At 39.9% G+C, this 16576-nt stretch overlaps 1 protein-coding gene across 1 annotated transcript; it reads right to left on the reverse strand.

The window, feature by feature from the left end:
- Positions 1-571: 571 nt before the first annotated feature.
- Positions 572-7570, reverse strand: LOC129857152 (uncharacterized). Its single transcript, XM_055925122.1, has 6 exons — positions 7496-7570; positions 6893-7237; positions 6063-6404; positions 3171-3287; positions 2976-3028; positions 572-2842 (listed from the first exon to the last, which is right to left on the reverse strand). Exons 1-6 carry the CDS (start codon positions 7536-7538, stop codon positions 2711-2713), a joined length of 1032 nt encoding a protein of 343 aa, XP_055781097.1. The 5' UTR covers positions 7539-7570; the 3' UTR covers positions 572-2710.
- Between the last annotated feature and the right edge of the window lie 9006 nt (positions 7571-16576).

Raw genomic sequence — 16576 nt, forward strand, 5'->3', positions numbered from 1 at the left:
CATTTTAAATAACATATATTTACTAATGTAAGAATATTTTTTTTTTTAAATATGTAATTGGTATTCATTCTGTTGTTGAAACAGGTTCCATCTTTCTGAAAATCTGTGATGGCACTCTCATTGCTCACCAGTTGAGTCAACAGGTACATATAGTGGCCTACACAAGCATATACATTAAGTGATTAGTGTCTTACTGATTAACGTTAATTATTTAATTTCACTTTATACTGAGACCAGCCATTTGAGTTTCCTGCTATGCCACTGTACTATTCTAAACAAATCCCTGAAGAAATAATTCACATTTATTAGGAATATTAGGTCTTGTCTCCTTGTTTCTTGTCAAGGATTCAGTGGTGATTGGCTACAATACACTGCAGTGAACTTTACCAGCATCCAGTCGTTCAACCATTGGAAGTTGCAACCTGACTGAAACAAATAATTTATTATAGAAATCAAAATTCCAAGAGTTATTAACCAATCCTACATATACATTACAGTACAGTTTCTGGCTTGTGTTTTTTTGTTTCATTGATTATTTCAGAAATCAAGTGTGAATGTGCAGTATGTTTAATTAGTAGTCAATTTCAAAGAGTTGAACTTTGATGACAGTTGTGTAAATCCCCCTTTGTACCATTATTAAAAGCTCCATTTTCAATAATGTGATGAATCAGAAAACGTTTAATGATAAAGTGGTTTGATGATTCGACATAGCCCTACAGGTAAATGCTGGTACATTATAGCTATAAATATAGTATGCTGATGGACGCCAGGAAAACTGTATAATGTAATTAACCTACATTATATACAATGTTTAAGAAGTTATTCTATCTTATTGTTTGTTTCATGGGTTACAGTAAATACCACAACAATAACACATTTAGCAAAAATGATTCAAACAATTAAAATAGAACCATAATACAATTATACATTATTGCAAACAGAGAAAAAAGACTTCAAATGAGGGCTGATCCAGTCAAATGTTCTTTGAAGTATATTATTGCAACACACTTTACAGTAGAACAATAGGTAAGTAAGTAATCCTTGTCTGAGCCAGAACGGCTCATAGGGGCAGGAGACTATGTCCTGACTCTATAGCGGAAGGCAGCTTGATGTACAAGTACACCTCCTGGACAGGACACTTATCCCAATCCATCTCCTTTATGCTGAGTGCCAAGCAGAGAGGCATCCGGTCCCATTTTTAGAGTAATTGATATGACTTGACCGGGAATCAAACCCTCAACCTTCTAATCTCACAGTGGACACTAAGCACAAGGCCATTGAGTTGGCTCACAGTTAAACAGTATGTCTAAACAATGTGCTGAGATATAGTAGAAGAGGAGAACATAGAATCACTAAGGAAGTCTAAAATAACAGTACAATCGCAGATTAAAGGCCAGGAGTGATTTAAAGACCTCAATGGTTTCTGGCCCTCTACCTGACAGGACAAGCCATTCCATAACAGTGTTGCTCTGACAGAACGCTCCTAGAAGAATGAGCTTCTTACATCAGTGGAGTCTCCTCAGAGGAGGAAGGGGAGGACCATCCTCCTAAGTGAATTTCATAAAAATAAAATTGTGAAACATTTAAGAAGTTATCCTTTTAGATAAAACTACACAAAATATATTCAAGTCACCAAATAATTGATTAAAACACACTGTTTTGCAATGAAGGTCTACAGTAGCCTCATCAGCACTCTCTAGGGTAGGCACCATGGTGTAGCTGGAGGACAGCTAGCTTCCATCCTCATGTTTCTCACTGCCTTCCATAGACGTACACAGTAATTATAACAACTTCCGGAGGACATCCTCAAACTCATCAGAGCACTTATAGCATTAACTGAAACGTTGTCCACTCAATCAAAGGATCAGAGAATGAATCTAGTACTGAAAGCATAAACTACATCTAGCTACCACTGCAGTGCATAAAATGTGGTGAGTAGTTGACTCAAAGAGAAAGACAATAGTTGAACAGTTTTGAACAAACTAATTCCTTTTAAAAAAACATACTTAGCTAGCAAATGCAGTTAGCTAGTTTAGCCAACACAAACACCCGGCTCAAACAAAGGGATGCTATGTTAGCTAGCTGGCTATAACTACCCAAAACTGTAACTCTTTCAAGTCGAGGTAAGCTTTTGGTTTTACAAATTTTTGCCAACAGGGCCCGCTGGTGTAGGTAATAAACTGCTTACTGACTTGTACTGCATAATCGCAAGCGGGTTAACTAACGCGTTAATTCTATTAGCTATGTTGACTATGACGTTACTTTGGCTAATATGGTGACAACAATGTAGGCTGTGTGTAGAGGTTATGATATGAAAGTTTGGCTTGAAAGGTTTTTTCCCCTGGTCACAGACAGCTGATGTGTTGTGCTATGAAGTACATAAGCGAAGGGAAAAGGTGAGAGGAGGAGAGCGCATAGATGCGAAAAGGAATACAGCGAGCTGTTTGTATGTGGCTATGAAAGTGAGTTCTGCGTGTGATCAGGGGTGTATTCATTCCGCCAATTCGGTAAAAAAAAATCTGAAACTTTCATTCGTACACTAGGTTGTAGCAACGTCATGATGGGTATAGGGAAAATTCCGCCACTGTCTCACATGATACAACATTTCACTGTATCAGTGAGGCTAAAATATCATGACTGTTTAAATACATTATATATTAGGAAACGTTTACTGCCTAACTACACCCATTCCTCTGCACATGAACAAAGTTCAGTCACAGTCTGAACACCTGACATCAGAGTACACACTCTCCTGTGGTGTCTCTCTCTTCTTTCTTCCTCTTTTAGTTTTCCTCTCAGAGAAATGCAATGCAGCATAATTCAGGGTATTTGGGTCTTGTTCCTGTGAAGAATCATCATGATGTTGGTTTTGATAAAAATGTAGTCATAATAATAGTCAGGTAATTGGAGTGTCTAGTATCATATTACAAATCATCTACCAACAAGACAATATTATAGCAACTGTATTTATTTACCTGATCACATTCAGTGGTTGAATTGTCATGTCCAATATTCTGAGCAACACGCACTGTTAACATGAATAAAAACAAAGAATCAACATTACAAAAGTCAAGATAGGTAAAAGACAGAGGTATTATACTTGATGAGAAGTATTGTGCATTAAAATGTATTAGGTGTTCAACTACAGTGTGTAATTCCAAAGAGGTCACCTTTACAATGTTCACAAATTGGCTTTGTATTTCTGGTGAAGACAAGGATAATGATCACAATCACACAGAAAACTGATGTCACTCCCAGTCCAATGACTACATGATCCAGCGATTTTCCTAAAAGGAAGATTTAAAAAAAATAATAAGCGTCGATATATACCACCCTTATATAAAAAAAGAAATTGTGAGAGAGATACCACCCTTATATTAAGATAAAACAGGAAAAGAGATATACCACCCTTATATTAAAATAAAACAGGAAAAGAGATATCACCCTTATATTAAAATTAAATAGTAAGATATATATATATATATATATATATATACAGTATACAACCATTTATATTACAACAAAACAGTAAGAGAGATATACCACCCTTACATTCAAATAGAATAGTGTCTGAAGATGACAGAGGACGATCAGGGACTATTCCTAACAACTGTGATTTCTGATGACTTTTCTAGCACTTTTCAGCAGCCGTGGCATCACCCAGGTGGTTGCTACATTTTTGGTAATGGACGACCAGTACCAACAGAAAGGCGCGGCTTCTATGGAGGAACTGAATGTAGGAGAAGCAGGTGTGGTGCTATGATGAGGGACTATCTGTTTCATCTCTATCCTTCCTTTCTACTCTAATTTCCGCAACTCCCTTTCCCTAATATGACTAAGGACATTCCATCTCCATATCCATCATTCCAATGTGACTAGGGACATTCAATCTCCATCTCCCTCATTCTAATGTCAGACTAGGGACATTCAATCTCAATCTCCCTCATTCTAATGTCAGACTAGGGACATTCAATCTCCATACCCATCATTCTAACGTCACGAGGGACATTCAATCTCCATCACCACCATTCTAATGTGAGACTAGGGACAATCAATCTCCATCTCCATCATTCTAATCTGACTAGGGACGTTTAATCTCCATCTCCGTCATCTCAATTTACATTTGTTGTGTTTGTCATTTTGTTTAGCTTTTTAACGTTTTGAGATTATTTTTTAAATGAAAAGCGCTATACACATTAAATTGTTGTCATCATATAAAAGTTATGGATTGATTAAAGCCACATTTTGAAGGAGAGATTAATTGAAAAATTGAAGTTTCTATTTCCTTAAAATGTTATTCATGACTATCAGCAGGTTGCATTTTGTTAACAACATCTAAGAATTTACAGCTGAACATTCATTTCTGGTCAATGATTAGAATATTGCTATAGCAAAAGGCACATAGACCTCAACCACTGTGCTATATATACACTGTCTGTACAAAACATTATGAAAACCTGCTATTTCCATGACAGACTGACCAGGTGAATCAAGGTGAAAGATATGATCCCTTATTGATGTCACTTGTTAAATCCACTTCAATCAGTGTTTAAAACTTCTTATGGGTACCTGGGACGGAAGCGTCCCACTTGGCCAACATCCAGTGAAATTGCAGAGCGCGAAATTCAAAAATACTCAATTCAAATATTTAACATTCTTGAAAATATATGTGTTATACATCAAAATAAAGCTTAACTTCTTGTTAATCCAGCCGCCATGTCAGATTTCAAAAAGGCTTTACGGCGAAAGCAAACCATGCGATTATCTGAGGACAGCGCTCAGCACACAAAACATTACGTACAGTTACCAGCCCAGTAGATTAGTCACGAAAGTCAGAAATAGCAATAAAATTAATCACTTACCTTTGATGATCTTCGTATGGTTGCACTCACAAGACTCCCTGTTACACAATAAATATCATTTTTGTTCGATCAAGTCCCTCTTTATATCCACAAATCTCAGGAATCCTTCAGTAATCCAATGGCTTAAATGCGGTCACAACAGTCAGACGAAAATTCCAAAATGTACCTGTAAAGTTCGTAGAAACATGTCAAACGGTGTTAATAATCAATCCTCAGGTTGTTTTTAGCCTAAATAATCGATAATAGTTCAACCGGACAATAGCGCCGTCAATATAAAAGAAAAACAAGTAAGGCGTGCTCTCGGTCGTGCGCAGTAACCAGCTCTGGGGACATCCCTCTATCCACTCATTCAAAGTTGTCATTCTCCCTCAATTTTCAGAGTAAAAGCCTGAAACAATATCTAAAGACTGTTCACAACTAGTGGAAGCCATAGGGAATGGAATCTGGATCCTATCCCTTTAAATGGTGGATAGGCTTTCATTGGAAAAACAGCCATTTGAAATTCATGGAACTTCCTGGATGGACTTTCCTCAGGTTTTCGCCTGCCATTTCAGTTCTGTTATACTCACAGACATTATTTTAACAGTTTTAGAAACTTTGGAGTGTTTTCTATCCAAATCCTAGATTCTGGGCCTGAGTAGCAGGCAGTTTACTTTGGACATGCTTTTCATCCAGTGAAAATAGTGCCCCCTACCTTAGTGAGGTTAAGAAGGGGAGGAGACAGGTTACGGAAGGATTTTTAAGCCTTGAGACAATTGAGACATGGATTGTGTATGTGTGCCATTCACAGGGTGAATGGGCAAGACAAAATGTTTAAGTGTCTTTGAACGGGGTATGGTAGTAGGTGCCAGGAGCACCGATTTGAGTGTGTCAAGAATTGGACCGCTGCTGGATTATTCAGGCTCAACAGTTTCACGTGTGTATCAAGAATGGTCCATCACCCAAAGTACATCCAGCCAACTTGACACAACTGTGGGAAGCATTGGAGTCAACATGGGCCAGCATCCCTGTGGAACGCTTTCGACACCTTGTAGAGTCCATGCCCTGATGAATTGAGGCTGTTCTGAGGGTAAAAGGGGGTCTAACTCAAGATTAGGGAAATGTTCTTAATGTTTTGTACACTCATTGTATATACACCTCTTAAATATTACTAAACCTTCTATAATTCCGACACTATAACACATAGTATTCATTACTTACCAATATTTAGGTTTGTTCCGTTGCCAAACAGGATCTTCCCACATGTGGCCACAGCACAGTAGTAAGTCCCAGCATCAGTGAGACTGAGGTTGTTCTTGGAGAGGTTGTAGACACAGCTCTGTGTAGGAGCGGGAGTCTCAGGGCTCTTTTCACACTCATCTCTCCTGTTCCCAGGGGTGTAAATGACTCCTGGATGGGATTCTCCTGATCCGGCTCTGAACCAGTACACACTGTGTTCTCCTGTACAGGTCTCAGAGAGTACTGTACACTGTAGAGTCACAGAGTCTCCTGGATGGACTAGATCAGAAACTGGTTGCTGCAGCAATGTAAGTTGATTGTGTCCTATATTGTGAAATTGTGAAGTGGAGATTTTAATTTTAAATAGTAATCATTCTTTGAGGCACATCAGTTTTGTAAACAGTGTTTTGTCTGCTAGAAAAGAGTGGTGTGGCTACTAATTAACTTACATTTTTTTATTTAGTTGTCAGCAATAATTCTAATTTATTCGCCACACAGACAACCAAGATGCTTAGCTAGCCAGCTTAAGAGTTGTTTACAGTAAAAGTTAGTTAGCTACCATTTCTACACTATTTTGCTAGCTATACCGTAACGTTGTCATTTCAAAAACCTGTCTCCAAAAATGACGAATTGTCTTTACATTTTACCATTATGACACTCAACCATGAATATCCTTTCTATGCATACAGCAGCAAGATTGTTTATACTTTTTCTGAACATCTACAGTATATAGCAGTGTACATCTACTGTATGTATAACAATACACAAAAACACTTGGTGAACATTGAAATACACAGTTAAAATTAAATTACCCTTCACAGCCAAAAATGTTGCATTTCCATACTTCATCCCAAACATTGTCCCCATTCCACAAAAGTATGTTGCCTCATCTAATGTGCTGATATTTCTGATTTTGAGATTGTACACATATTCAGATTCCTCCACATGGAAACGTGGGTTCTTAAACTCTCCTTTAAGTACAGGTCCTGATGCATAGTTTACAGATGCAACAAGATGGGGCAATTGGCCAACAGTTTGTCTGTACCAGTACAGGAATTGTTGAGAATCCACTTTAGGACATGGCAAAGATATAGTGTCTCCAAATAGACGAGTAGTCACGGGTATTGGTTGAGGAGTGTCTTCAGTCTGAATCATGTCTGCCAAAATGTGAACGTAATCAGATGTCAATTTCAAATGGACAATGTTCATCCTTTGAATAACACTGTATTTTCTTAATTAAGTCATCAAACTACTGCAATTCAAATTGTTTGAAGATATATCGGTCACATTGCTGTCCAAACTGAATATATTTCATTACCTTTAGATATGACTTTCCAATAAGATAGTGTTATTCTTTTCAATTTTCCTTTTTAGTGTTCAGTTAAATATTATGTGAGATTAGGACATGCACTTACACACTTGAGAGAGAAGTCCGCAAAGAAGGCAGATTCTGATCATCTTGATGTGGACTGACTGTAGCTTTAACAACTGTTTTTCATTGTTACTATGAATGACAAAATTATTTAAAATCCAACAATGACTTGATTGGTTAGGGGAAAGGCATGCATCACTTCCTGTGTAACGTTTCCACCCATTTTCAACCATGTACTTTATGCAATCTAAAGATTTATTTGTTGGCCTACTTTACGGCAACCATTGCTAAGTGGTGCCATATCCCAGACACAGAATAAGCCTAGACCATGACTAAAAACATTTTCAATAGAGATTTTCCATTGAAAGAGCTATTTCGTCCAGGACTAGGCTTAATCTATGTCTGGGAAATAGCCACAACAAATTCGCACTACCTTTAGCAACCTATGGCTAGCAATCAATGGAAGTGATAGGGAAATTGTGCAGTGTTTTTTTTAATGGAAAAATTACCTTTAAGTAACATCAAACCAAATAGGGAGTTGTTTGGCCATGAAAATTCCCCCTATCATTCTCATAGAATTTTTGCTAGATGTGGCTAAAGTTAGCTGAAGTCTGTAGTTCCTGCTTAGAGCAAACCGACCAACGGATTACATTTTGTAGTGACACATAGGCTACTTTCATGGAGTTAACATGAAGTTGTAAAATCCTGAACTTTCCCTTTAACGCTGAGTGTGAAGCATAATGTGTAATGTTGACTTACATTTATTTTAAGGTTTAAATATGCATTTTAATATTTTGTAACATTTATCAGGTCAAATACAAATCCAGATTCTTTCAATTTTATTGACAAATGTATGAGACTCTTATCATATTCAAGAACAAAATAAGATCAAATTACATTGATGATTCAATGAGAAATACCAAATATTTTAGCAAATATATATTTTAATAGATTTATGAAGTATGAGTTCATTCTATGATACAAGTTCAAATTAAACTTCATGAACTAGGGTTATAAATCTAAATTGTTCAGTCAAAAACGAAATTTTAAATGTATATGCATTGTTCTAAATGGTATGTAAAAAGAGATGACTGAACTAGATTATTAATTTCTTCTGAACAGTTATGACATACAGTGCATTGGGAAGTATTCAGACCCCTTCCCTTTTTCCACATTTTGTTAACCTCTAATTCCTCCCAAACCCGGATCCGGGAGCACCCCCATCAGTAAAAAAGCTGACTAGCATAGCCTAGCATAGCGTCACAAGTAAATACTAGCATCTAAATATCATTAAATCACAAGTCCAAGACACCAGATGAAAGATACACATCTTGTGAATCCAGCCATCATTTCTGATTTTTAAAATGTTTTACAGGGAAGACACAATATGTAAATCTATTAGCTAACCACGTTAGCAAAAGACACCACTTTTTTTACTCCACCAGTTTTTTACTCCATCAGTAGCTTTCACAAATTCGACCAAATAAAGATATAAATAGCCACTAACCAAGAAACAAATTCATCAGATGACAGTCTGATAACATATTTATTGTATAGCATATGTTTTGTTAGAAAAATGTGCATATTTCAGGTATAAATCATAGTTTACCATTGCAGCCACCATCACAACTCGACTAGAATAACTACAGAGAGCAACGTGTATTACCTAATTACTCATCATAAAACATTTCTTAAAAATACACAACGTACAGCAATTGAAAGACACAGATCTTGTGAATCCAGACAATATTTCAGATTTTCTAAGTGTTTTACAGCGAAAACACAATATAGCGTTATATTAGCTTAGCACATGTGCAAACATCACCCCAGCATTGATTCAAGGCAAAAAGAGCGATAACGTATAAACCACCAAAGGATATAAATTTTTTCACTAACCTTCTCAGAATTCTTCAGATGACAGTCCTATAACATCATATTACACAATGCATCTAGAGTTTGTTCGAAAATGTGCATATTTAGCGGCACAAATCGTGGTTATACAATGAGAAAAGTAGCAAAGCTGCCCAGAAAATGGCAGGAGAAATCTTTGAAGAGGCACCTAATCTAATCAGTAACTATTCCAAAACTTGACTAAAAAATACAGGTTGGACAGCAATTGAAAGACAAATTAGTTCTTAATGCAATCGCTGAATTACATTTTTAAAATTAACGTTACTTCAAGCATACAGCGTGCGCTAAAGCGAGACCGCACCATAATTCATGGCGGAATTATTATCTGACATTTGTCAACATAAGTACGAATTAACAGCATAAAGACTGCTTACTATTAGCTGAGCTTCCATCAGAATCTTGGGCAAGGTGTCCTTTCTCCAGAACAATCGTCTTTGGGTTGAAAGATGTCCTCTTGTCCGGTCGAAATAGCCGCTAATGTTAGCCGCCAACTGGAGTGGTGTCCAACTCGTGAAAGCTCATGGCAAAGAAATCCCAGAAAATCGCAATAAACTGCTATAAACTGCTATAAGTCGGTTTAAATTAACTACCTTATGATGTCTTTAACACCTATAACGAATAAAAACATGACCGGAGATATAGAACTACTAAAACGAAAGCGTTTGCAGGACGCCATTGTGATGTCTTCATGCGTCAAGCGCACTGTTGAAAAGGAAGGTCCTTCCGTTCCACGGTCCTATATAAGGTCCCAGATTGCGCAATCGACTCCATTCAAATTCTCCCCGCTTACTGACATCTAGAGGAAGGCGTATGCAGTGCATGTAGCCCCCATAGCTTGCATGGGGACTTATAAACTGACCCTAGAACAGGGACCACGATTTCTGAAATCTCACTCCCTGACAGGAAAAGTGCTGCAGAATGAGTTCTGTTTCACTCAGAGAAATAATTCAAACGGTTTTAGAAACTAGAGAGTGTTTTCTATCCAATAGTAATAATAATATGCATATTGTACGAGCAAGAATTGAGTACGAGGCAGTTTAATTTGGGAACTCATTTTTCCAAGATCGAAATAGCACCCCACATAGGCTCAAGAGGTTAACAACATTTGGAAAAAGTGAAGGGGTCTGAATACTTTCCGAATGCACTGTATCTGAAACACAGTACTGACACTTATCTGAAACAAAGTTCACTCCCAGTCTGAACACCTGACATCAGAGTACACACTCTCCTGTGGTGTCTCTCTCTTCCTCTTTTAGTTTCTCTCAGAGAAACGCAATGCAGCATAATTAAACATATTTGCATCTCCATCATAAAAATAACAATTCATGTTTAGGTATTTTGGTCAAATGAAACCATGATACATATAGAACCCCAGTGATTATAATGGCCCTGAAATAAAATTATTATTGTAAAAAAGAGACAGGAATATCAGATTGGGCTATACACAACCATTACAAGTTATGTCAACAGTTGTATTAAAAGTACTTACCTGACCACTTGACTGTTCACTAGTGGAGTCACACCTGATTCTCTGAGAGGCACTCACTGATTCCATGGATTAAAATAACAAAAGTACAAATGAAGCAGATCTGTAAAGACTTCGTCGTCGGATAAAGAGTAGTCAGACCAAAGCGCAGCGTGGTAAGTGTTCATACTTTTTATTGCACTGAACACTATAACAAAAATAACAAAGAGAATGAACGAAACTGAAACAGTCCTGTCAGGTGCAGAAACACAAAACAGAAAATAACTACCCACAAAACACAGGTGGGAAAAAGCTAAATCTCTGAATCTCAATCAGAGACAATGATAGACAGCTGCCTCTGATTGAGAACCACACCCGGCCAAACAAAGAAATACAAAACATAGAAAATTAACATAGAATGCCCACCCAAATCACACCCTGACCAAACCAAAATAGAGACATAAAAATATCTCTACGGTCAGGGCGTGACAGTACCTCTCCGGCCGCAAAACCTGAACCCATAGGAGAGGGTCTGGGTGGGCATTTCTCTGCGGTGGCAGCTCTGGTGAGGGACGTAGACCCCGCTCCACCTCTGGCTCAGCCCACTTAGGTGACGCCTCTAGAGCGGGGACCCTCGCCGCCGACCCTGGACTAGGGACCCTCGTAGCGGGCCCCGGACTGGGGACCCTCGTTGTGAGGGCCGGACTGGGCACCCTTGTAGCGGGCCCCAGACTGGGGACCCTTGTTGGGAGCTCCGGACTGAAGGGCGCCTCTGGAAGCTACGGACTGAAGGGCGCCTCTGGAAGCTACGGACTGAAGGGCGCCTCTGGAAGCTACGGACTGAAGGGCGCCTCTGGAAGCTACGGACTGAAGGGCGCCTCTGGAAGCTCCGGACTGAAGGGCGCCTCTGGAAGCTCCGGACTGAAGGGCGCCTCTGGAAGCTCCGGACTGAAGGGCGCCTCTGGAAGCTCCGGACTGAAGGGCGCCTCTGGAAGCTCCGGACTGAAGGGCGCCTCTGGAAGCTCCGGACTGAAGGGCGCCTCTGGAAGCTCCGGACTGAAGAGCGCCTCTGGAAGCTCCGGACTGAAGGGCGCCTCTGGAAGCTCCGGACTGAAGGGCGACGCTGGAGGCTCTGGACTGGAGGGCGTCGCTGGAGGCTCTGGACTGGAGGGAGTCGCTGGAAGCTCCTGACTGGAGGGTGACACTGGAGGATCCGGACTGGAGGGCTTCGCTGGAGGATCCGGACTAGAGGACGGCTCTGGAGGGAGGAGACGCAGAGACAGCCTGGTGCGTGGGGCTGCCACAGGGCCCACCAGGCTGGGGAGACCTACAGGAGGCCTGGTGCGTAGAGGAGGCACCGGATGAACCGGGCTGTGGGGGAGCACTGGAGCTCTGGTGCGCAGCCTTGACACCACTCCTCCAGGCTGAATGCCCACTTTAGCCCGGACCCTCCAGAGTGCAGGCACAGGTCGAACCGGGCTGTGGGGGAGCACTGGAGATCTGGTGCTTAACACTCGCTCCTCTCCATTAGGCTCAATGCCCACTTTCGCCCGGCACGGGCGGAGCGCAGGCATAGGACGAGCTGAACCCTCCCAGCGCCCCGGAGACACAGTACGCAGAGCCGGCGCAGGATACCCCGGGCCGAAACAGGGCACCGGAGACCAAATGCGCTGAGCTGGCACAATCCGCCCAGGCTGGATGCCCACTCTCGCATGGCACTTGCGGGGGGCTGGCATATAGTGCTCCGGGCTATGAGCGCGCACTGGAGACACTGTGCGCTTCACCGCATAACACGGTGCCTGACCAGTACCACGCTGCTTTCGGTAAGCACGGGGAGTTGACTCAGGTCTATCGCCTGACTTTTGGGACTGCCTCTCGTGCTGCTGCGCTGCCTTGCCTCATATCGCCACCTCTCCGCTTTAGCTGCCTCCAGCTCTTTTTTCAGGCGGCGATATTCCCCAGCCTGTCTCCAGGATCCCTTACCGTCCAATATCTCCTCCCAAGTCCAGGAGTCCTGAACCCTCTGCTCCTCATTACCACGCTGCTTGGTCCGTTGGTGGTGGGTAGTTCTGTAACGATTTTCGTCGTCGGATGAAGAGTAGTCGGACCAAAGCGCAGCGTAGTAAGTGTTCATACTTTTTATTGAACTGAACACTATAACAAAAATAACAAAGAGAATGAACGAAACCGAAACAGTCCTGTCTAATGCAGAAACACAAAACAGAAAATAACTACCCACAAAACACAGGTGGGAAAAAGCTGCCTAAGTTTGATTCTCAATCAAAGACAACGATAGACAGCTGCCTCTGATTGAGAACCACACCCGGCCAAACACAAAGAAATACAAAACATAGAAAATGAACATAGAATGCCCACCCAAATCACACCCTGACCAAACCAAAATAGAGACATAAAAAGATCTCTACAGTCAGGGTGTGACAGTAAGAGTCCAGCTAGCTACATTTTCAGATTTTATACGGTTTGTCAGAAAGTTGTTTTCATTGCACGTTAAAGCATACTGTTAGCTAGTGTATGATCTGTGTAGTAATATTATAAGTACCTCAAAATGCCATTTTCATTGCTCGCTCTAGCCTAATGTTAGCTAGCTTGCTAACATTGTACCTAGAATGTTATCTTTAGCTACATGCAGATTAATGTATTGTGGCTAGCTATGACACTCAGTTTGGGTTGGGATTATTGCCACATTGAAAACAACTGAGAACTCGGAAATCTCTGACTTCCGACTTCAGTGCATTCAAGACAAATGGGAACTCTGAAAAAAATGAGCTCTGACTGGAAAAAAATTAAATATATATTTTGAACCGTCATCCAACTTGGAATTCCAACTCGGGAATTCACTGAAGATCACTGACATTGATTGATTAATTGATCGAATTCATTAGCCAATTTAAATTAAAAAGCACTCCAGCCGATGACGCCTGCACATACAATTTAAGAAAATTGTATGTGGTCCATCATGATTTGACCTCGTATGTAAGTTTTCCAGTTGTCTTGAATGCACCAGCTACATGTCTAAACAAAAGACTCCACTTTGCCAGATGATTACATGACCCATGAAGTTAGCCAGGTGTCTCTGGATGTGATTACGGCAATCTATTGTATTTCATGAACATGTGTACATGTCCAGACAATAGTGACCCATCCACTTAGCTAGATGTGGCTGGGGGTGGTTATAGCATTTCTTTCACAAGAACCACCGATTTAGAGAACTGTGTCTGGTTAAGAATAATCTAATAATTAAAAATATATATGCATTAACTGCTTCACTGTATTGTTTACACCTTCTGTATCCTATGTGATATGTATGTGACAAATAAATGTAGATTTGATTTGATATAGTGTGTTTCCCAGAGACGGTAGTGTGAAGAACAACATGACCTGCACCAAAGTCAGATTAGCAGAATTACTTTCCCATTGTTACTAAACTCTAGTGTATGATATATTGTTGTGTCTACATTTATCCAATGTAAAAAAAACAATTTCAAATTTTACTACATAGGACCGAATCGAGCCGGTTGATCACAAATGATTGTGCATCTACAGTTGAAGTCGGAAGTTTTCATACACCTGAGCCAAATACATTTAAACTCAGTTTTTCACAATTCCTGACATTTAATCCTAGTAAAATCCCCTGTCTTAGGTCAATTAGGATCACCACTTTATTTTAAGAATGTGAAAAGTAAGAATAATAGTAGAGAGAATGATTTTTTTCAGCTTTTATTTCCTTCATCACATTCCCAGTGGGTTAGAAGTTTACATACACTCAATTAGTACTTGGTAGCATTGCCTTTAAATTGTTGAACTTGGGTCAAACGTTTCAGGTAGCCTTCCACAAGCTTCCCACAATAAGTTGGGTGAATTTTGGCCCATTCCTCCTGACAGAGCTGGTGTAACTGAGTCAGGTTTATAGGCCTCCTTGCTCACACACGCTTTTTCAGTTCTGCCCAAAAATGTTCTATAGGATTGAGGTCAGGGCTTTGTGATGGCCACTCCAATACCTTGACTTTGTTGTCCTTAACAAGAAATTGTGAAGTGGTTGAAAAACGAGTTACAATGACTCCAACCTAATTGTATGTAAACTTCCGACTTCAACTGTACCTTGGTAGTCTATTGGCCATTGCCATGTTGTCAAGTACCTCAGTAAACATTTGTGCCATATAACCTACATAATTGATACATTGACAAGTACAGTTGCTTTAACACAATACAAAAAAATACCTAAAGGAAAAACTGTGTTTAGGAACAGATTGAAATTTACTGTGGGGGAGAGGTTTCCAAAATGTTTTTCTTTTGGGAGGGTTGTGTGTTTTTGGGGGTGGCACAGGAGAGGGTAGTGCATTTTTTCCCTGGTTTACATTTGCTCTTCTGCTCATATTTTCCCTCTAAACAATGGCTTGACTAACTTTTGATATTACCCTCATAAAGTCTAGAAATGTTTGTGAAGTTTGGTATTGTGGTTTGGTATTGTGTGGCTATTATTAATCTTTAGCTACTGCAGGCCTATGGTATGAAGGCAGTGTGCCCCGGCGCTCCAACTGTTTCTGACAGTTGAACTTGAGGTGAGTAAGACTGTTTCAGGTCTTTCAGTAACTTTTCAGAGTTACTCCTATAATCTAACAATATAATGTTTATCTTTATACAAAATATTCTGATCGGAAATGTACTAAATCAGATTTCCCCCTAGCTGATCATTGTCTTTAGCAAGCACTGATCGTAGTTTAATGAAACAGGCAGGGTGAGTGAGCTCGTCTGTGGTGGTCAGTGAGCACTCAAACTAGCCCTGCGTGGCATCAACTGTGCCACAAAAGAATGCTACAGTTATTGTTATTTGTGGTTGTAAACATTATTTTGAGTTACTTCTATGAGTGGGGAGGATGTTCAGTTTATTTTATAGTAGAAGGGGAAGGTCATGTGAAAATATTTTTTACTTTGGGGAGGGGGGGGTGCTTTTTTATGACACTTTGAGTTGGACCAGCCCCTCACCCCAATACATTTGTATCTGTCTTTTAGGTAACCAAACAGGTTGTTGGTGGGAAAATTTAACAGGTAGTGTAGCATGATTTAGTTTTCGCCAGCCTATCAGATAGGTCTGTGAGTATGAACCTGCCTATATTTACACTATGTCCAATTTTGCATTTCATGGGCAGAGGACAACTGCACCAGACGTGTAAGAGCTACTCACCAAGATGGTCAAAATTGGAGTGATCGTGGTACTTCTGAGTTTGATGTGTAAGTGAAATTCCAACCTTAACCTATTTTTCAATAATGAATGGCTTAATTCCAAGACCCTAGTTCTGGACTAAAACTATTCTTAATGGAGATTCTGAAAAGCATTCTACATGGAGATGGCCTAGTCTGTGTCTAGGAAAGCAGTAGTTTATCATGTATTTCTAGTATGTATTTCATAAAACTAATCTGAAATGGAAAAGGAAACATGGTGCATATGAATAAAAACTGTGGAACTGTAAATTATTTGTTACATATTTCACCTCAGGCACAATTGAAGGTGTTACAGAAAACAATTTTAACAGAACAATATTTTCTCATTTAAGTTGACTGTTTCTTGTAAATGCATTGCATTGCATTATTATGGGTTTTATTTTAATTAGTATTGTTATAAAAATTGTTTAACAGATGAGACACAATGCAATGATGTTCAGTATCAAACTCCAGTTCGGGAGGTTCATTCTGGGGACCCAGTGACTCTCTACTGTGTTTTTTCAAAGG

Source organism: Salvelinus fontinalis, chromosome 6, assembly GCF_029448725.1.
Source record: "Salvelinus fontinalis isolate EN_2023a chromosome 6, ASM2944872v1, whole genome shotgun sequence".
Taxonomy (NCBI): Eukaryota; Metazoa; Chordata; class Actinopteri; order Salmoniformes; family Salmonidae; genus Salvelinus; species Salvelinus fontinalis.